The 16,459-nt window shown below is 35.9% G+C and overlaps 1 protein-coding gene across 4 annotated transcripts; it reads right to left on the bottom strand.

Annotated features, from left to right (window-relative positions):
- Positions 1-1,134: 1,134 nt before the first annotated feature.
- Positions 1,135-9,267, bottom strand: LOC306851306 (AN1-type zinc finger protein 2A-like). Of its 4 annotated transcripts, none has more exons than XM_079387463.1 (10): positions 9,168-9,267; positions 8,678-8,763; positions 6,257-6,351; positions 6,020-6,151; positions 5,784-5,935; positions 3,673-3,795; positions 2,911-2,995; positions 2,738-2,814; positions 2,341-2,425; positions 1,135-1,482 (listed from the first exon to the last, which is right to left on the bottom strand). In XM_079387463.1, exons 2-10 carry the CDS (start codon positions 8,730-8,732, stop codon positions 1,444-1,446), a joined length of 843 nt encoding a protein of 280 aa, XP_079243589.1. In that variant the 5' UTR covers positions 8,733-8,763; positions 9,168-9,267; the 3' UTR covers positions 1,135-1,443. The 4 variants fall into 4 exon arrangements, with proteins under 4 accessions (XP_079243589.1, XP_079243590.1, XP_079243591.1 ...); XM_079387464.1 differs by having other exon boundaries at positions 8,678-8,826; positions 9,168-9,258; XM_079387465.1 differs by having other exon boundaries at positions 1,136-1,482; positions 2,286-2,425.
- Positions 9,268-16,459: the final 7,192 nt, after the last annotated feature.

Raw genomic sequence — 16,459 nt, 5'->3', positions numbered from 1 at the left:
TGCACAGCGTTATGTTTTCATGTTTTTATGTTAATAAGTTGTGGATGGAGGCCTGTACAATATTATGCCACTGATTTGGGTCCTTCAAATCAGCATATTTAATTCTGGATTCCCTGCAGCAACACTAGTATGTAGTTTTTCAGGGAACTAGGGGACAAAAGGCTATTTCTGTGAAAGGCTACTTCTGTAAAATCCCCTTTGGTTCTATTTGTAAGTAAATAAATGTAGTGTCAATAAAGGAATGCAAATACATTTCTGTCTTAAAATTCTTTAGAGAATCAAATAAAATTCACATGTTTGTTGTGCACCAAGGTTTGGATGGCAGTGTTCATTCTTATTCAAACAAACCGCACTAACAGAGCATATGTACCAGAGTTTGTTTTTTAATTGAACCAGACCTGCCAAGTGTAGATGCCCTGAAAGGGATAGTTCACCCTGCGCCTGTGATCTCCCCAACATCACCATCATCAATCTGTCTCAAAGCAGTCCCAAAACTACCTCTTTCACTCCTGTAAACATGTGGTGGCATGAGGGTTCCAGTGTGTTTACCAGAAATATAGGGATGTCTTTAATGATGCTCAAAAATTAAATCACCATTAAAAAAAAGATTGGAATATGAATTAGTGTAATTATCTGTAATTGTCTCTCTGTAAGTGAGGTCTGGTGTAATTTATTAAATGACCCTGAATGAAGAGGCACGGAGCTCTGACGTGCTATAGCACTTAGCGTTTCAGTGTTAATGCATCGCTTACATCATGTGAACACTTTAGCTTCATAATGGATGTGATTACCTAGATTTTAACAAAGAAACTTAGTCTATTATTTTATGTTTAATGTTTGGAGAGCACAATAACCGTGAGGAAACATTAATCATTTACTAGATCTGGTCCTACTGACTGATCTATGCTTTCCAAAAATGATTTGGTGGTCATTGAGTTTGTTGTAAACTCATACTGTTTTCTAAACAAAAATAAAAAGTTATTAATGTAATAGTGTGCAAAAATATCCCAAACCTTATCTTTACACTTTACACAGCGTTTATGTACAATAGTCACTTCTGAAATGTAATGAATAATAAGTGTGTGCTGTTGAGAGCTCCGGTTAGAGGTGTGATCAATAAGGCAGGACAGAATTAAACACTTTAAAATAATTTATTTCAAAAGACATCTATATTGATTGACATCTCAACATGATAGTTATATAAAATATTTACATGAAGCACCACTCGCCAAAACGGCACAATTGCTCATCTAAGAAGCACACTACAGTGACGCAAAACAGAAGAACAATGACAACATATCAGCCATCAGATGTGTTGATTTGGGAAGTAGAAGCTTTGTTTGCTGGACTCAGAAATCCACTAGACATGTGCCGCTCACTGGTACATTACTGGTGCTTGTGTGCAGATTGAGGCAGATTACAGTTGGTCAGTGTCACCTCACATTAAGACAGACAGCAGCTGGTCTCTTTGAAAACTCCTCCCTGTGGATTGAGAGGACAATTAGAGATCGAGTATTTAATCATCGTTCACAGACAATGACAAAACCTGACTGATGGTGGTACGACCATCATCAAGTCCACGACTAATGTGCTGTCATTTCAGCTACAACATCAGGGACTGACGTTTGGCTGGTAATATGGTAAATAATTTAAATGTTTAACTGCAACTCAAGTGTTAATGATTAAATAAATATGATTAATGATTTGATTATTAAATAAACTATTTGTTTTTGACCAAATTAAAATTTAAGTTTCAGTGTTTTGGTTTAAAATTAATCCCGGTGCATCACTATTAAAAAGATGACAATTGTACAAATATCGTGCAAAGTGTTTATTCAAATTCACATTTTAAAGAGTAAATCAGCAAAATAGTAGAAGTACACATGCATGCTCCTGGAATCATCTTTTCTTTCATCTGAAATTATAAGACATGCAAACCCAGGCCAGTTCAATAGCACACCCCCACAAAATTAAAATGTTCTGACAGACTAAGTAAAAAGCAGCACGTAATATGCACCAAAAATAATTATAATTGATAGGCAAACGTGTTTTTCTCTTAGAATTGTTTATTTAACAGTCTCTCTGGAAATACTGCAATGTTATTGCATTTGCAGATGCACACCTACATGTTACCGCTCACCCACAATGTGTCAGATGTTTATACTTAATCATATTTACTTAAAAACATTTTTAAAATTAAAATTAAAATAAAATACAGACCATTTTATAGTGCCCAGCACTTGAAAAGATTAGACATAAAGAGAGATGCCACCAGGGCTAAGTACCTAGATGAGGTCTTGTTAGCTTATCATGCTATTGACGGCTAAGGTTTCTGGCTACCTGTTGTCTCTGCTGCTGTCGCCTGTATTCTTCTTCACTAGCAGCGAGAGCCTGAGCTAAGGCCAGATCCTCCTGCTCCTGAGGGCTGAAATGCACACAATTCGTTAGATTTCAGATTTCAATATTACAGTAAAAAAAAAAAAAAATAATAAATTTTAAAAAGTAACTTTTTTTGTTGAACATTTACTGCAAAAAAATATTCAAAGGTATTTGCATATAGCCACATTGCCACAATCATGCAGGTATTCCAGAGCCAATGAAAGAACCATATGTCATGCCTTTTATTTTCAAGTGTTTTTTTTATACATTTTTTAAAATGGAACACTTTCAATACTAAATGTAAAAATGACTTTAAAATCTGTTGGTTTATTATTAGGGCAGAAGGGGTCAGAAATACCTTAGGGTAGGCGGGCTTGCCCGAGCAGATTCAGCTAGTGACAGTTCTAATGCTCTCTGGAGGGCCTGTTCCTCCGTCTGTGAAATAAAACACAATTTATGGTTTAAATGTAGTCATACGTTGATTCAAAATACACTGACAACCTTTAAACTATCTCAAAATGAACAACGCACCAGCCCGACTTGAAATGACGCTGATGGGGGAATTACATTCTGTGCAGTTGGAGACACCATCGGAGAAGTATTTATCCTTTGTGCACTGAGGAGCAACAGAAAGTAATAAGTACCTGAGAAAACACTTGATAGATAGATAGATAGATAGATAGATAGATAGATAGATAGATAGATAGATAGATAGATAGATATGTGTGTGTGTGTGTACATATATATATATGTACACACACAACAATTCAAAAGTTTGGGATCAGTAAGATTTTTTTAATAAAAATAATGTTTTTATTATGACATGATGCATTAAATTGATCAGCGGTAACAGTAAAGATTTTTGCAATGTTACAAAAGACTTCCATTTAAAATATATGCTTTTGGTTTGAACTTTCTATTTTCAAAGAATTATGAAAAAAGTATCATGTTGCATCAGTAGCTGCACAACCTTTCAACATTAACAATAATAAATGTTGGAGCAGCAAATCCGTATATTAGAATGATTTCTGAAGGATCATGTGACACTGAAGAGCGGAGTAATGATGCTGAAAATCCAGCTTTGCCAACACATGAATGCATTACATTTTAAAATATAAAAGTTATTTTAAATTGTAATAATATTTCACAATATTACAGTTTTCACTGTGTTTTTGATCCAATAAATACATCCTTGGTGAGGATGAGAAAATAAAAGATCATACTGACCCCAAACTTCTGTTAGAGTACAATTAAAACACTTCTGAGGGCACGGATTTTTCAAAATGTGCTTACCTACTGCTCTGAGGTCTAGTGTTTCCAGTTCCTCCATTAGACGCAGTCCTAGAGCTCCCTCTAGTGGATGATGCCGTGGCGTTACTGGAAGAGGAGGCTTGAGCTCTCATTGAAGCAGCATGCCTGCAAAACAAACCCCACCTCTACTAGTGTCCAGAGGTGTGAAGTACTTGAGTAAATGTAACTACTTACTGTACTTAAGTATCTTTTCGGAAACTTTGTAGTTTTACCGAGTATCAGAGACATTAGCAACTTTTACTCTCCATTTAACTACATTTTTGAATGAGTATCTGTATCCTTTACTCCACTACATTTGTAATTACATTTTGCATGGTACCTAGCTTTTCTGCAGCAGTTTATTTATGCTTCAAAAGATGTGATATCGCCACATAACTACAAGGTACTGAAAGTACTACATCTTGTGCATTTTGCCCTTACTCACCCAAACTTGTCAACAAGGTTACTTTATGTGACCTTGTTGACAAAACAGGTGACAAAACAGGTGTTTTATATAGGAGATGGGGACATGACTGCAGCTGGCAATGAGGCCGAAACCAGCACATCCAGTGCAAGATGACTTTGACTTTTTAATTTTATTTAACATTATTTTATTTATCCGTCATACTGAAGAGACCTTTTTGAAGGATATTGATTTTTGTGTTTTTGCAATTTTGAGGTCTCGCTCTTGTTTTTGTTGCGTTTTCTGTGCCTTGTCATGGACTTTTGTCACTTCCTGTCTCCCATGGTGCTTGTAGTCAGTTTGTATATATATATAGCCCTAAGTGTTTCTTTAGATTAGATTAGATTAGATTCAACTTTGTCATTTATGCAGAGTACAAGTACAGAGCTAATGAAATGCAGTTAGCATCTAACCAGAAGTGCAAGAATATAGTGTTTTATATACATATAAGTGCAGAGTAAGTGAAGATATGATTTACAGAATATACAGTGGAATTGCTATATACAGTATTGAGCAGAGTATATACAGAATATAAAATAGGAATGCAATGTAGGGATTGTATGTACATTATGAACAGAGCAATGTAGATTATATAGATTACAGATTATATATACACATTATGAACAGCTTTAGTTCTTAGCATGAGTTGTTGAATGTAATGTTGTCTGTTTACCTGTGGTTTTTGGCTTATTGTTTGTTTTAGCTTTTCCATGAAATATCGGCACATAGATCCTTGCCTCTGCCTGTTTTCCCCAGCTTCTCCACAACATGTTTTAACGATACAGATTGTGTCAAAGCACTTAACAGTATCAAATTGGAGGACAGAGTGTCAGTAATGTTTAAAACACTCAATTTTCAGTTAAAGGCATTTCATTATTGAATTCAGTGATGTCATTGTCTAGCTCGGTTTAGTTTAAATAGTAAATCTGTGAAATCAAATTGACGATAATCGCTAGAAATCAAGTGTCCCCAACTGAGCAAGGCAGAGGCGACAGTAGCAAGGAACCAAAACTCCCTCTGTGACAGAATGGAGAAAAAAACCTTGGGAGAAACCAGGCTCAGTCGGGGGGGACCAGTTCTCCTCTGGACAGGATATTATTGTTTATTTATTGTTTAATTAATTTTAAACAGTTTTTGACTGGCCTGTCTCTTTGACTTGTGCATCTTTGAGCCTATATTTAGTAATAAGTACTTAAAAATACTTAAAGGATTACTTCACCCCAAAATGAAAATTGTCATTAATCACTTACCCCCCCCAGAAACTTTTCATACTTTTCTGGGCCTTGACAGTGAGAGTTACTTGGCAGTCGATGAGACAGTCACAAGCCTCCCAGTTTTCATCTAAAATTGCGTTCCAAAGACAAACAAAGCTTTTACGGGTTTGGAACGACATGGGGGGGGGGGATGATTAATGACAAAATTTTCATTTTGGGGTGGAGTAACCCTTTAAGTACTGTTAAAATCAGATACTCTAATACTTTTACTCAAGGTGTTTTGGAATTGGTGACTTGTAACTTGTAGTGGAGTAATTTTTTACTGTAAGGTATCTGAACTTTTACTCAACTATGATTTTCAGGTACTCTTTACACCACTGCTAGTGTCCTCCAGAAAACTTAACATAGCAGTATGAAACCTAAACGACCGTACTAACCCTGATTTGGAAACTGGCTTGACGTCAGTCTTACAGTCATGGTCGAGTGGATGTCTATGTTTGAGACAGTAGTTCAAGTGGCACTGGTCACAAGTCACACGGATCATTTCCTTCTGCTTACAGCCGCCCTTGGAGCATTTATTTGTAAAGATCTGTGGGGTGAGAAACAATGGAGTCATTATTCATTTTTACAAAGACATCATTTTCTCTCTCCTTCCTTTTTGTGGCTGGCCTACCTTTCGTTTCCTCTGAGCAGGGTCAGATTTGCAGTCTCTGTCTATATGTTCCCCAACTTTGATATCTGGCATTTCCCCTCTTCTAATAGGAATGGGGGTGTTGCACAACGGACATACAGGAACCTGGATATCCTGCACAAGGAAACAAACGTGTCAGCCACAACCTGTGTGTTTTAAGCATTGGTTAATATATACAACAGGGCAAGATTATTATTCATTAGACACAATCATACCCACCTTCTTATATGATGAAGTGCACTTGTGATTTGCATATGTTATGTGGTCTTTGCAGAAAATGTCTTCACAGGCATCACATTTCATTGGAAGGAAATCTGCAATAAGACAGTGAAAAATAAACAAGTTATAATGCTGAATCACTATGAGGACAGCAGCTTAAAAAAAAAAAACAGCTTAGTGAACTATAGGTTTTCCAGTGGCTGATGGCTGTTATAAATTATTTATTCACTAATCTTTATACACTAAATGTTGAAATAACAACATAAATCAGGGTAAGAGTTTCAAACCATTTGTAATCTCAGATTGAACAAATAGGCCTATTGCAAAATGAACTGACCTGGACCGCATTTCCCAAAAAGCATCGTAAGCTTAAGTACATCGTAGACCCATTGAAACCAATGGAGCTACGATTAACTTAGGCTTACGATGCTTTTGGGAAATGCAGCCCTGGTTAACACATTAGTCCCATGACTAGTTTGAATGGTTGTATAAAAAAAAAAAAAAAAAAAAAAAAAAAAAAGGTCAGAAAACAGGAAAAACCACACCTAATGCATTTGCCGTTCACCATGTTATCAGGTGGAGGTAATGTGTATACACAAACATTAATAATTCACAGGCTGTACAGGGCTTAACAATAAGGATGGCTAATGATGGAAAAAGTGAGAGCGACTTAGGTCATAGGCTTAGAAGTATTATTTTAAACAGAACTAAACAGAATTTTACACAAAATTTTCAGCATCATGTCTATTGTAAGTTATCATCACATGTTGTCCTTGATTCTGATTGGTTAACCACAGCACCTCTGAAAATAGCAGATGCCCAGAGCTGCAATGTATAACTGACTGCTCATCCAGAAAAACTTCATATTAATTCTTATTTAATTATTTACTTGATTGGCAGCTGTGTAATGAGCAGGATAGTGCTGTATATTTATTTTGATAAAAGGACAAACATGTTTGCCATACATTATTATCTTTATTTTTTTACATATCTGTCTCGGAGTTACATTATAGCTATAATTTCAACTATTATCGCAAAGGTAAAAGCTAATATATAATTGTTTTTATAAAATAAGTTCTGGAAAAAGAAATAGTAGATGACATATTTTGTCCTGGCATATACAAATGTGCACTACCATTCAAAAGTTGGTTGGTAAGACTTGTTTAATATTTTTGAAAGAAAAGCATAAAAAAATATTTTGTTCACTACGGCTGCATTCATTTGATCAAAAAATACAGTAAAAAAAGTTATGTGGTTAAGTATTATTAGAATTTAAATTAACTTTGCTAACGCTTTATTTTAAGGTGTCCTTCTTACACAAGATGTACTTGCGATCATAATAACAATAAATTATGCATAATTACATGCAAGTAACCCTAAGCCAAACCCTAACCCTAACCTTATAGCATACATGCAGTTAATTAATATTGCTCAGTACTTAAATGTATAATTACACTCTAATAAGGACACCTTAAAATAAAGTGTAACCTAACTTTTAAATTTGAATATACTTTCAAATATAATTTATTCCTGTGATGCAAAGCTTTCAGCATCATTACTCCAGTGTCACATGATCCTTCAGAAATCATTCATCATTCAAATCCATCATAATATGCTGATTTCAATTCTCTGCTTAATATTTTTGTGGAAACCATGATATATTTGTTCCTCCATCATTCTTTCAATGTTCTAAAGAAGAGAAATTTAAATATTGTCTTTACTGTCACTTATGATCAATTTTAATTGTTATGGCTGAATAAAAGTATAAATTTCTTTCAAAATAAACACATAAAAAGTAAATAAATCTGACCGCAAACATTTACACAGCAGTATATTGTTAAAAAAATATTTTTATAGGCCAGTGAAAATGTAAAAAAACTGAACTACAAATCTGACCAAGCCAAAAGAAAACCAACTTTGCTCTTGAGCCCTGTTATGTGTGACCCTGGAGCACAAAACCAGTCATAAGTCGCTGAGGTATATTTGTAGCAATAGCATAAATACATTGAATGGGTCAAAAATATTGATTTTTCTTTGATGCCAAAAATCATTAGGATATTAAGTAAAAATCATGTTCCATGAAGATTTTGTAAATTTCCTACTGTAAATATATTAAAACTTATTTTTTGATCAGTAATATGCATTGCTAAGAACTTCATTTGGACAACTTTAAAGGTGATTTTCTCAATATTTAGATTTTTTTGCACCCTTAGATTCCAGATTTTCAAATAGTTGCATCTCAGCCAAATATTGTCCGATCCTAACAAACCACACATCAATGGAAATATTATTTATTCAGCTTTCAGATGATGTATAGATCTCAATTTCGAAAAAAAAAAATGACACATATGACTGGTTTTGTGGGCCAGGGTCACATATGGGACAGACAGTGTTTAATCAGACATTGCATAATGTACATACCAAGACGTTTGCAGGTCTTCTCTGAGCAGTGCTCCCCGAGATCTGGGAACTCCATGGCACAGTGGTGAAAGAGCTCAGCTGCTGGACTGTCAACACAAATCAGAGCATGACCCCTGAGCGACACAGTGGCTCAAACATGATGAATCCACCTAATGAGTAAAACACGCTTTAAATGCGGAAGGCCTGATCCTGTTTACCATAAGCTGGCGCCATTACATATCTGTCTATGATCTGGACTCGGCTTCACTAAGTTATTAATGATGGACCACACAGAATAATACAGGACCATCTCAATAACACAGATACTTGGCTGTTATAAACGCTGATATAAGGGAGAGCAAACGAGCTCTAGTTAGATACAATGCACTTGATCCCAAATAGAGCGATTTAAAACACAAATATAAAGACTCGTTTCTCGTTTGTTTGGCGTTAAGAAGGAACATTTTAACCGAGGTATTTTAACAGACAACACAGTGATGGTGTGTCTTACCTGAACTGTGCGCAGATCCTCTTATTTGAACGCTTTTCACTTCGGACGAGCTCAGCTGCTGTGTTTGGGGGTTTGTAGTCGCCTGCTGTTTTTGAGAGGTCATCGCTGGAGGTGTGAATCTGGCGACAGGAGGCTGTGATTTCAAAATAAAAGCACTCGAGGTTTATCAATTGTATTCAGCAGTTAATGGGAGGGTGTCCCGCTCCCACAGCAGCAAGTGAGAAACTTTATTATCTACTGCACTTCCCCCAAAAAAACGTCGTTACGCGACACAATAAAACCTTTATAAATTAAGAAAATATAGAGATAGATCTTTACTGATGTTGCCATTCGGGAGGACAGACTTAGATTACAAGAGAAATTGTTAATATTTTAATATTTTTAATATATATATATTTTAATTTAATATTTTTTCTTTTAATATTATTTAAATATATATATTTTTTTATTTAAATATAGAAAAAAACTTATGCCACTCAAGAATTGTCTAACCCTCTAGTTTTACCAGTTTTTCCACAATGTACAATAAATATACATTTGTCAATGAGATAAATTAACTGCGCTAAGGACCAAATGCTGAACTGTACACCTGGTTTGTGTAAGAGCTTATTAGAAAATAAATAACTTGAATTCTTATGTTAAGTATAGCATGATCTCATAAATTGTGGATACATTTTTAATGTGTGATGAGCACTTTTTAAATATTTAATAAAATGTGTGGTGATGGAAATGACAGGGTAGTGGTGTAAATGACAATGAATTAATGTAAATGTAGAGAAACAATTATTAGAAAAAGTCTTAAACTCATCACACTCATTAAACTCAATTTACAAAGTCATTAAACATATCAATTGTACCTTGTAACCATAAATGTCATTTCCACCACGAGGGCAGTGTGGTGGAAATGACATTTCTGTATTTTTTTTGTGTGAAAAAAATGGAAGATAGCGTCACCGATTAGCTTTGAATTAATACTTAGCATTTCATGCATGCAAAATACTTTTATTTAACTTAAAATTTGTAGCTTTTCAAAAACACCCTTGAAGATACGGCATGTTTGGAAATGACGTAGAATAAATATATGAACTGATCAAGCAATATTCACCTTGATTTGTTATTGATGAAAATTTTAATTCCCTCCAAGATGTGCTCTGATGTCATTTAATTTCCATAGAAACCACCTAATCATTCTTTCACACAAACTTCTTAAAGAGACAGTACAGTGGTGTGGTGGAAATGACACCAATACTGTGCGACAGCTACATTTTGTATAAAAAGTAATATTAATAGTGGTCTCACATTAAATTTAATTTTTAATTTAAAATATTTTCAGTTTAAAAGTCTGGGTGTGCGACAAGGTGAAAACAGTGATTTTGACACCTATAAGGAGGTTGAAAAGTATGAAAAAATCATAATAGAAAGGTAGTAAAAAGCTTTTATTGTTAGTTTGACAAAGAAAGAGGAATTTGTCCAAAATTATATGTATTTTTAAAAATATGACCAACATAAAAATGCCCATAGTCTAAGAAGTGTGATACCAACCAGAGGAACACAATTCTTATCTTATATATAGTAATAAGTACCTGAGAAAACACTTGAGAGATAGATAGATAGAGAGAGAGAGAGAGAGAGAGAGAGATATTAGTAAGGACTGATTCATTTTTGGCACAAATAACCAATCTGCGTTATTATACTAAGGGAAAAGTTGAACACATAGCATAGACTGTTTAAGGGACTTGTACAAGTGAAAAGCATCTTGGCAAATTGTGCTTCCGGTTTAAGGATTCCTTGCCGTTTCTGGCTTCAGACAGCTGGAGATTTCCAGAAAATACTACCAGAGGCCATGATTCAACAGTTTGTTTTGTTTTTTCAGTTTTAAACCATAGAGGACTCAAATATTAGTTCTAATACGACATATGATATTGTGCGTTGTAGTTTTTTTTTCTTTAGAATATTTTCTATTTTAATATAAAATAGCAGGCCTATAACTAAAAATAAACAGGAATCGATCATATGGAGGGGTGAGAACCAGAAGTGCGTAAGTGACACTTCACCAACTTCAAGATTTTTATTCGTCACATACACAATTATACAGGGTATAACCAGCAGTGAAATGTAAGTCAGGTCCGCTCCAAGGACAGTGCAATTATATAGAATACAAATATTAAGAAAAAGAAAAGTAGACAAAAATAAAATGAAATAAAAGATAATGAATATAAATGTGCAGGTCAGTATGTTGTTGACTTAAATAGTAATAAAGAGGAATGAAATGAAATGAAAGCTCATTAAGAGCTTTCATTTGATGTATTTTTCTCCATTTTACCAAAAATGTCACTTACGCCCTTCTGGTTCTCAACCCTCCATATACAAACAATAATGTTAAAATGTAAGTACAATTACAAATATATGACAAATATCAAACTGATCGTGTATTGTTCCTAGAATTTCATTCAGATATATTTTAATCATAAATGCACTGTTAACATCAAGATATAGCAAAGCATGGATCAGATCTATATCCTCATTTGTAATTACAGTAAATGATAAATGATCAGTCGGGGGCTAATCTTGCAAATGTAGATTACGGTCTCCAGTCCCCAGTGCTGGAAAGGTAAATGTCACAATGACATAGAGGAAAATGACTCTGGAACATGGTAGTATGTGTCATCTCATAAGGGCAGTGTTTTCTCTTTTTGACTCTTGCCAGATAATACATCACACCAGAGGAGGACTGGGATCACCTGTCAGCATTTTGACAGCATGGAGAAGAGGTGTTAGAAAAAGTGACTCTGATTGCTGCTGATCTGTTTGTTCTAATGCTTCCTGTAACAAAGGTGAAGGTACAGGCAAATCACCATCAGGAAAGTCAATAAGCACATGTGTAAAAGAGAGACTTTAGCTATGACAGTATTTGGTCTTGAGAACAGCTTTGATCCTTGAGGAAAACAATGAGTTCTGAGTTCTTTAATGAATTGGACAATATCCTGTACAATTTATTACGCTTTGCCTGTATAGTTTCACCACAAGGTGGCAGTGATATTTCTTTTTCTATTTGAGTGAGCTTCACTAAATTAAAAGTTATACTTCTTCTAGTTCTTATGATTTTCATTCCGTATATGCCAATCAGTATATACATATGGTTTCAATGTTACTATCAATTTATGCTATAGAAATTGTCAATATTAGAGTTTGTGTTCTTTTAAATTAATTACCTCTGTATCCATGAACAGAGATTTGGCTTTTTGTTCTGTCTGCATCTGTACAAAGTTTTACCAAGTTGAATGCCTTTTGGTAACTTATCCCATGAATGTTTTATAGTTACAAAACAGCACCAATTGAGAAAGTTTAGATACAGTCAGGATTATTTTTTTATTTAAAAGATGATTTTACTTTTAGTGATAAATCTAATAGCCTAATTAATCTAATCTAATAGTGATTAATATAATTTTTACTTTACACCAATATAATCAGTGTAATATCAATAATAATATAATTAGTGTAATATTAGCCTTACACTCTTAAAAATAAAGGTGCTTCAAAGGGTTCTTTAAGCAATGCCATAGAACCATTTTTGGTTCCACAAAGAACCATTCAGTCAAAGGTTCTTTAAACAACCGTCTCTTTCAAACCCTTTTATAATCTGAAGAACCTTGTTCACCACAAAGAACCTTTTGTGAAACAGAAAGGTTCTTCAGATGTTCAAGGTTCTTTATGGAACCGTTTAGACAAAAATGTTCTTATATGGCATCATGAAGCACCTTTATTTTTAAGAATGTATAAAAATAAAGTTCTTTATTGACATGGTTCCAACCTTTAACGTTCACAGAACCTTTCAATTGGACAAAATATTTTTTTTTATTAGTGAAAAATGTTGTGTAGATCATTAAAATGTTAACACTAATAAATTTTGGGTAAACACAAATAGTTATTCTATGGCCAAACCAGGGTCCAAGGGCCAAAGTTGGCTCATGATGACATGCCATCTTAATTTTTTTCAACATTTTTTATTTGTATTTTTCTATTGATATGAAAAAAAATAAGTAAATTTGATTGAAAACTCGTTTTAAATGAAAAAACTATAATTTACTTTTATTTACTGTAAAAGTTATTTACTTTTACTTTTTTTGTACATTTTTGTGATTTTTTTTTTTTATTATTGTTATTTTTACATTTTAATATACGGTAATATAGTTGGCTTTAATGCAACATGTATGTTTGGCCTATGTTCCTCAATCAAGTTTGAATTTTGGCCCTTCATATTAAAAAAGTTTGGGCACCTCTGTTCTATGGCATCAGTGAAAAATATCCTCTTTTGAAACATTTATTTCCAAAAGTGTTGTCTCATATGGAAGACAGGCATTAACTTAGACCAGTGGTGACATGCCATGTTATTTTATCAATGTTCACCCCAAAAATGTTATTTCTCTTTTACTCAACATCATGATCCAAACCCATCTGACCTTTATTGTTCTGTTGAACATGAAAGAGGATAGTTTGAAGAATGTCTCACTGTTGTTTTGTTTTTGTGTCAAAGTCAATGGGGTCCAATATTCTTCAAAACATGAGGGTAACTAAATAACAGAACTTTAAGGTGAACTATCCCTTTAAAAGCATCTATACATAAAATGAAGTTGAATAAGGAGTGTTGTCTGGAAGATTAACAGCTAATGTTCAAGCTGTGAAAACACATGGATTCTGAAACCCTCAATAATCTTAACAGGTTAATTAGTGTATTGATCACTCAAGCAGTGATCCAATTTAAAGATCTGAAATTCCTATATTTGCAGAGTAGGTTTACACAACCTGCACAAACACCCTCGCGCAAATGCATTTAAATAATTCAAAACAAAGACCAACCAGTCGTCGCCTCTTATTATGCAACAGTGCTCAGTCATGCTCCTGGAGGCCCGTGTAAAAGATCACTTTTGAGCTCATCTCAGATTCTCCCCTGGTACAAGAGCACCTGGCTCATAAGCTGCTAATTTTGCTGCCAGATGGCACCTCTCAGAGAACACCTGCTTCATCATCGGGATTCCTTTACATTGCCGAAACTCTGTCTGCTTGAATAGTAAAATGATTGTAATTTTTTAATATCCGCTTATTATCCCGTCTTTGCGAGAGCAAACGTTTATGCCTACAAATGTGCGATGGCTCTCTGCCAAAATGTCTCCCTAGGTCACCCTCCGTTTCTCTGCGCGGTGACAGTGTCTGTCAAATAGCATCATAAACGCTTTTGTTTAGGGGCCGCTCATCACCATTTCTCACTCACCCTGTCAGCGGTGTCACAAATTTCCCAGTTGTCCAGTACTTGCAAAGCTTTTCACTTTTTTTATAGGTGTGTTTGACATACCGTGCCTCATACGCACATTCACACCTTCTAAACTGCAGGGGTTTCCTCCTGAAATGTGACTACACTTTCAAGCACTCAGCACTGAAAATCCTCATAGGGTCACAGGTGTGAGATTCAGAGGGACACGATGTAAATATATGAAAATCTTATAGGTGGTCCTTGTTATCTTGACTAAAGTCGTACTGACAGCAAGCGATTGCAAGTTTTTGATTCTTTACGCTTACTTACATTATAATGAATTCACAATGCCATGATAAAGTGACTTGGATTTAAAAAATTCAGGATAAAAAAGAAAAAAAAAGTCAGGCTTTGGCAAGGGAGGGCCCAGACGCAGAATGAGCAGGGGGGTGATATTTATTGATAACACAGTCACAACACAAGAGGTGAGGTGGGGACACAGTTCAAACAATGGGTAGCTTGGTCGAGAGCACACAACTGGAACCCAGGTTGGTCCGGGTTAAGACAGTTCCAGACTCTACCGCAACAGGGCAGGAGCTCAAGGAAGCAGAGGCTTGACACTTGGAGTAATCGCAGAAGCACCAGAGTCGGCGTACAGGTCAGGAGAGTCAGCAACCAGGAAGTACATCGAGAGTGGGTCAGGGCAGGAACCAACGCAACACACACTGCAAGACAAGACAACAAGAAAGACGAACAAGAGCAACAAAACTGGCAAAACAAAATAAGGGAGGAAAAATATCCAATAACTAAAATCACTAGAAAAAAAGAAAAAAAAGAAAAAGAAATAGATGTTCTACAGAAGACCTAAACTAGCTACAAAAAAAAAAAAAAAAAAAAAAAAAAAAAAAAAAAACTGCAATCTAGCAGGGAACTACTAAACTAGAAAGAAACAAAAAACTAGAAAAGCCAAAATAAGGCTAGGGAAAAAAATATAACAAGAACTGTATCTTGACTAGATCAAAAACTATCACAAAGAGAACTACAGGACCAGGATAACCGGATACGCACAAAACAAACCAGCAAACACGAGAGGGAAAAGAGAGCACAATATAAAAGGGAGCAGCACATAAGGATCAGGTGAACACACTCACGTAAACAAGGGCTAAACGAGGGGGTGTGGCAACAAGACACGAGGGGGCAGGACAAGGGGAGCACATGGCCAACACAAACAAAAGACACAACCATGTGCTCAGGCACAAAATGAACAAAGACACATTAAGCAAAGACAGGACAGACAAGACTGTCAGGGCAGGATACTGACAGTACCCCCCCTCCAAAGGACCCCTCCAGGCGTCCATCCTGGGTGGAGGAGTCCAAGGAGGCACAAAGTTGTTCGGAGACCAAGAACGTACCAACTGGGGGGGGTGGGGGGCCATAACCCTTGGAAATCCAGGCCTGTCAGGAAACACAGGGGGTGGGATAAAGGCGGGAGCATAGTTGGTGGCACCTCTCCCAAAAGCAACACATTTCACAGGCGAGGGTTTCCTACTGGACTGGGTATTTTGAGCGGACTCCAGGATCTTCTTAGTAGGCAAGGTATGATTAGCAAGGGATTCTGAGGTGGCTTCAATGACCCGATTATGGCTTTCTGGAAGGGCCAAGATCTTTAGGGTTGGCCTCTAAGGATGTGACAAGACTGACAGGGACCACTTCTGTAGCTGAAACAGAGTCAGGAGTGGGCTCTGGGGCTACAACAGGGATGTCCTTAGGGACCTCTGAACCAGATTCAAACCTTGACTCTGGTAGACCCTTGGGAGCTGTGACGATTCCCTCCTGGGCCACAGGAATAGATTCAGGAACTGCCTCTTCACTGCCCCTGGAGGTAGCTGCACTGTCCTCTGGGGCTGCAGGAACAGAGCCTTCTGGAACAGGTTCCTGGACTGGTACCTAAGCGGACTCTGACACAAAACCCAGGAACAATTCTGGGAGTGGCCCTGGGATACACTCTGGCTGTTCTTGGACTGGTACTTGCTCTGAAGTGAAC

The sequence above is a fragment of the Barbus barbus genome, assembly GCF_936440315.1.
Source record: "Barbus barbus genome assembly, chromosome: 3".
Classification (NCBI taxonomy): Eukaryota; Metazoa; Chordata; class Actinopteri; order Cypriniformes; family Cyprinidae; genus Barbus; species Barbus barbus.
The sequence above is the reverse complement of the archived record's forward strand: the minus strand, read 5'-3'. Positions and strand labels throughout refer to the sequence as shown.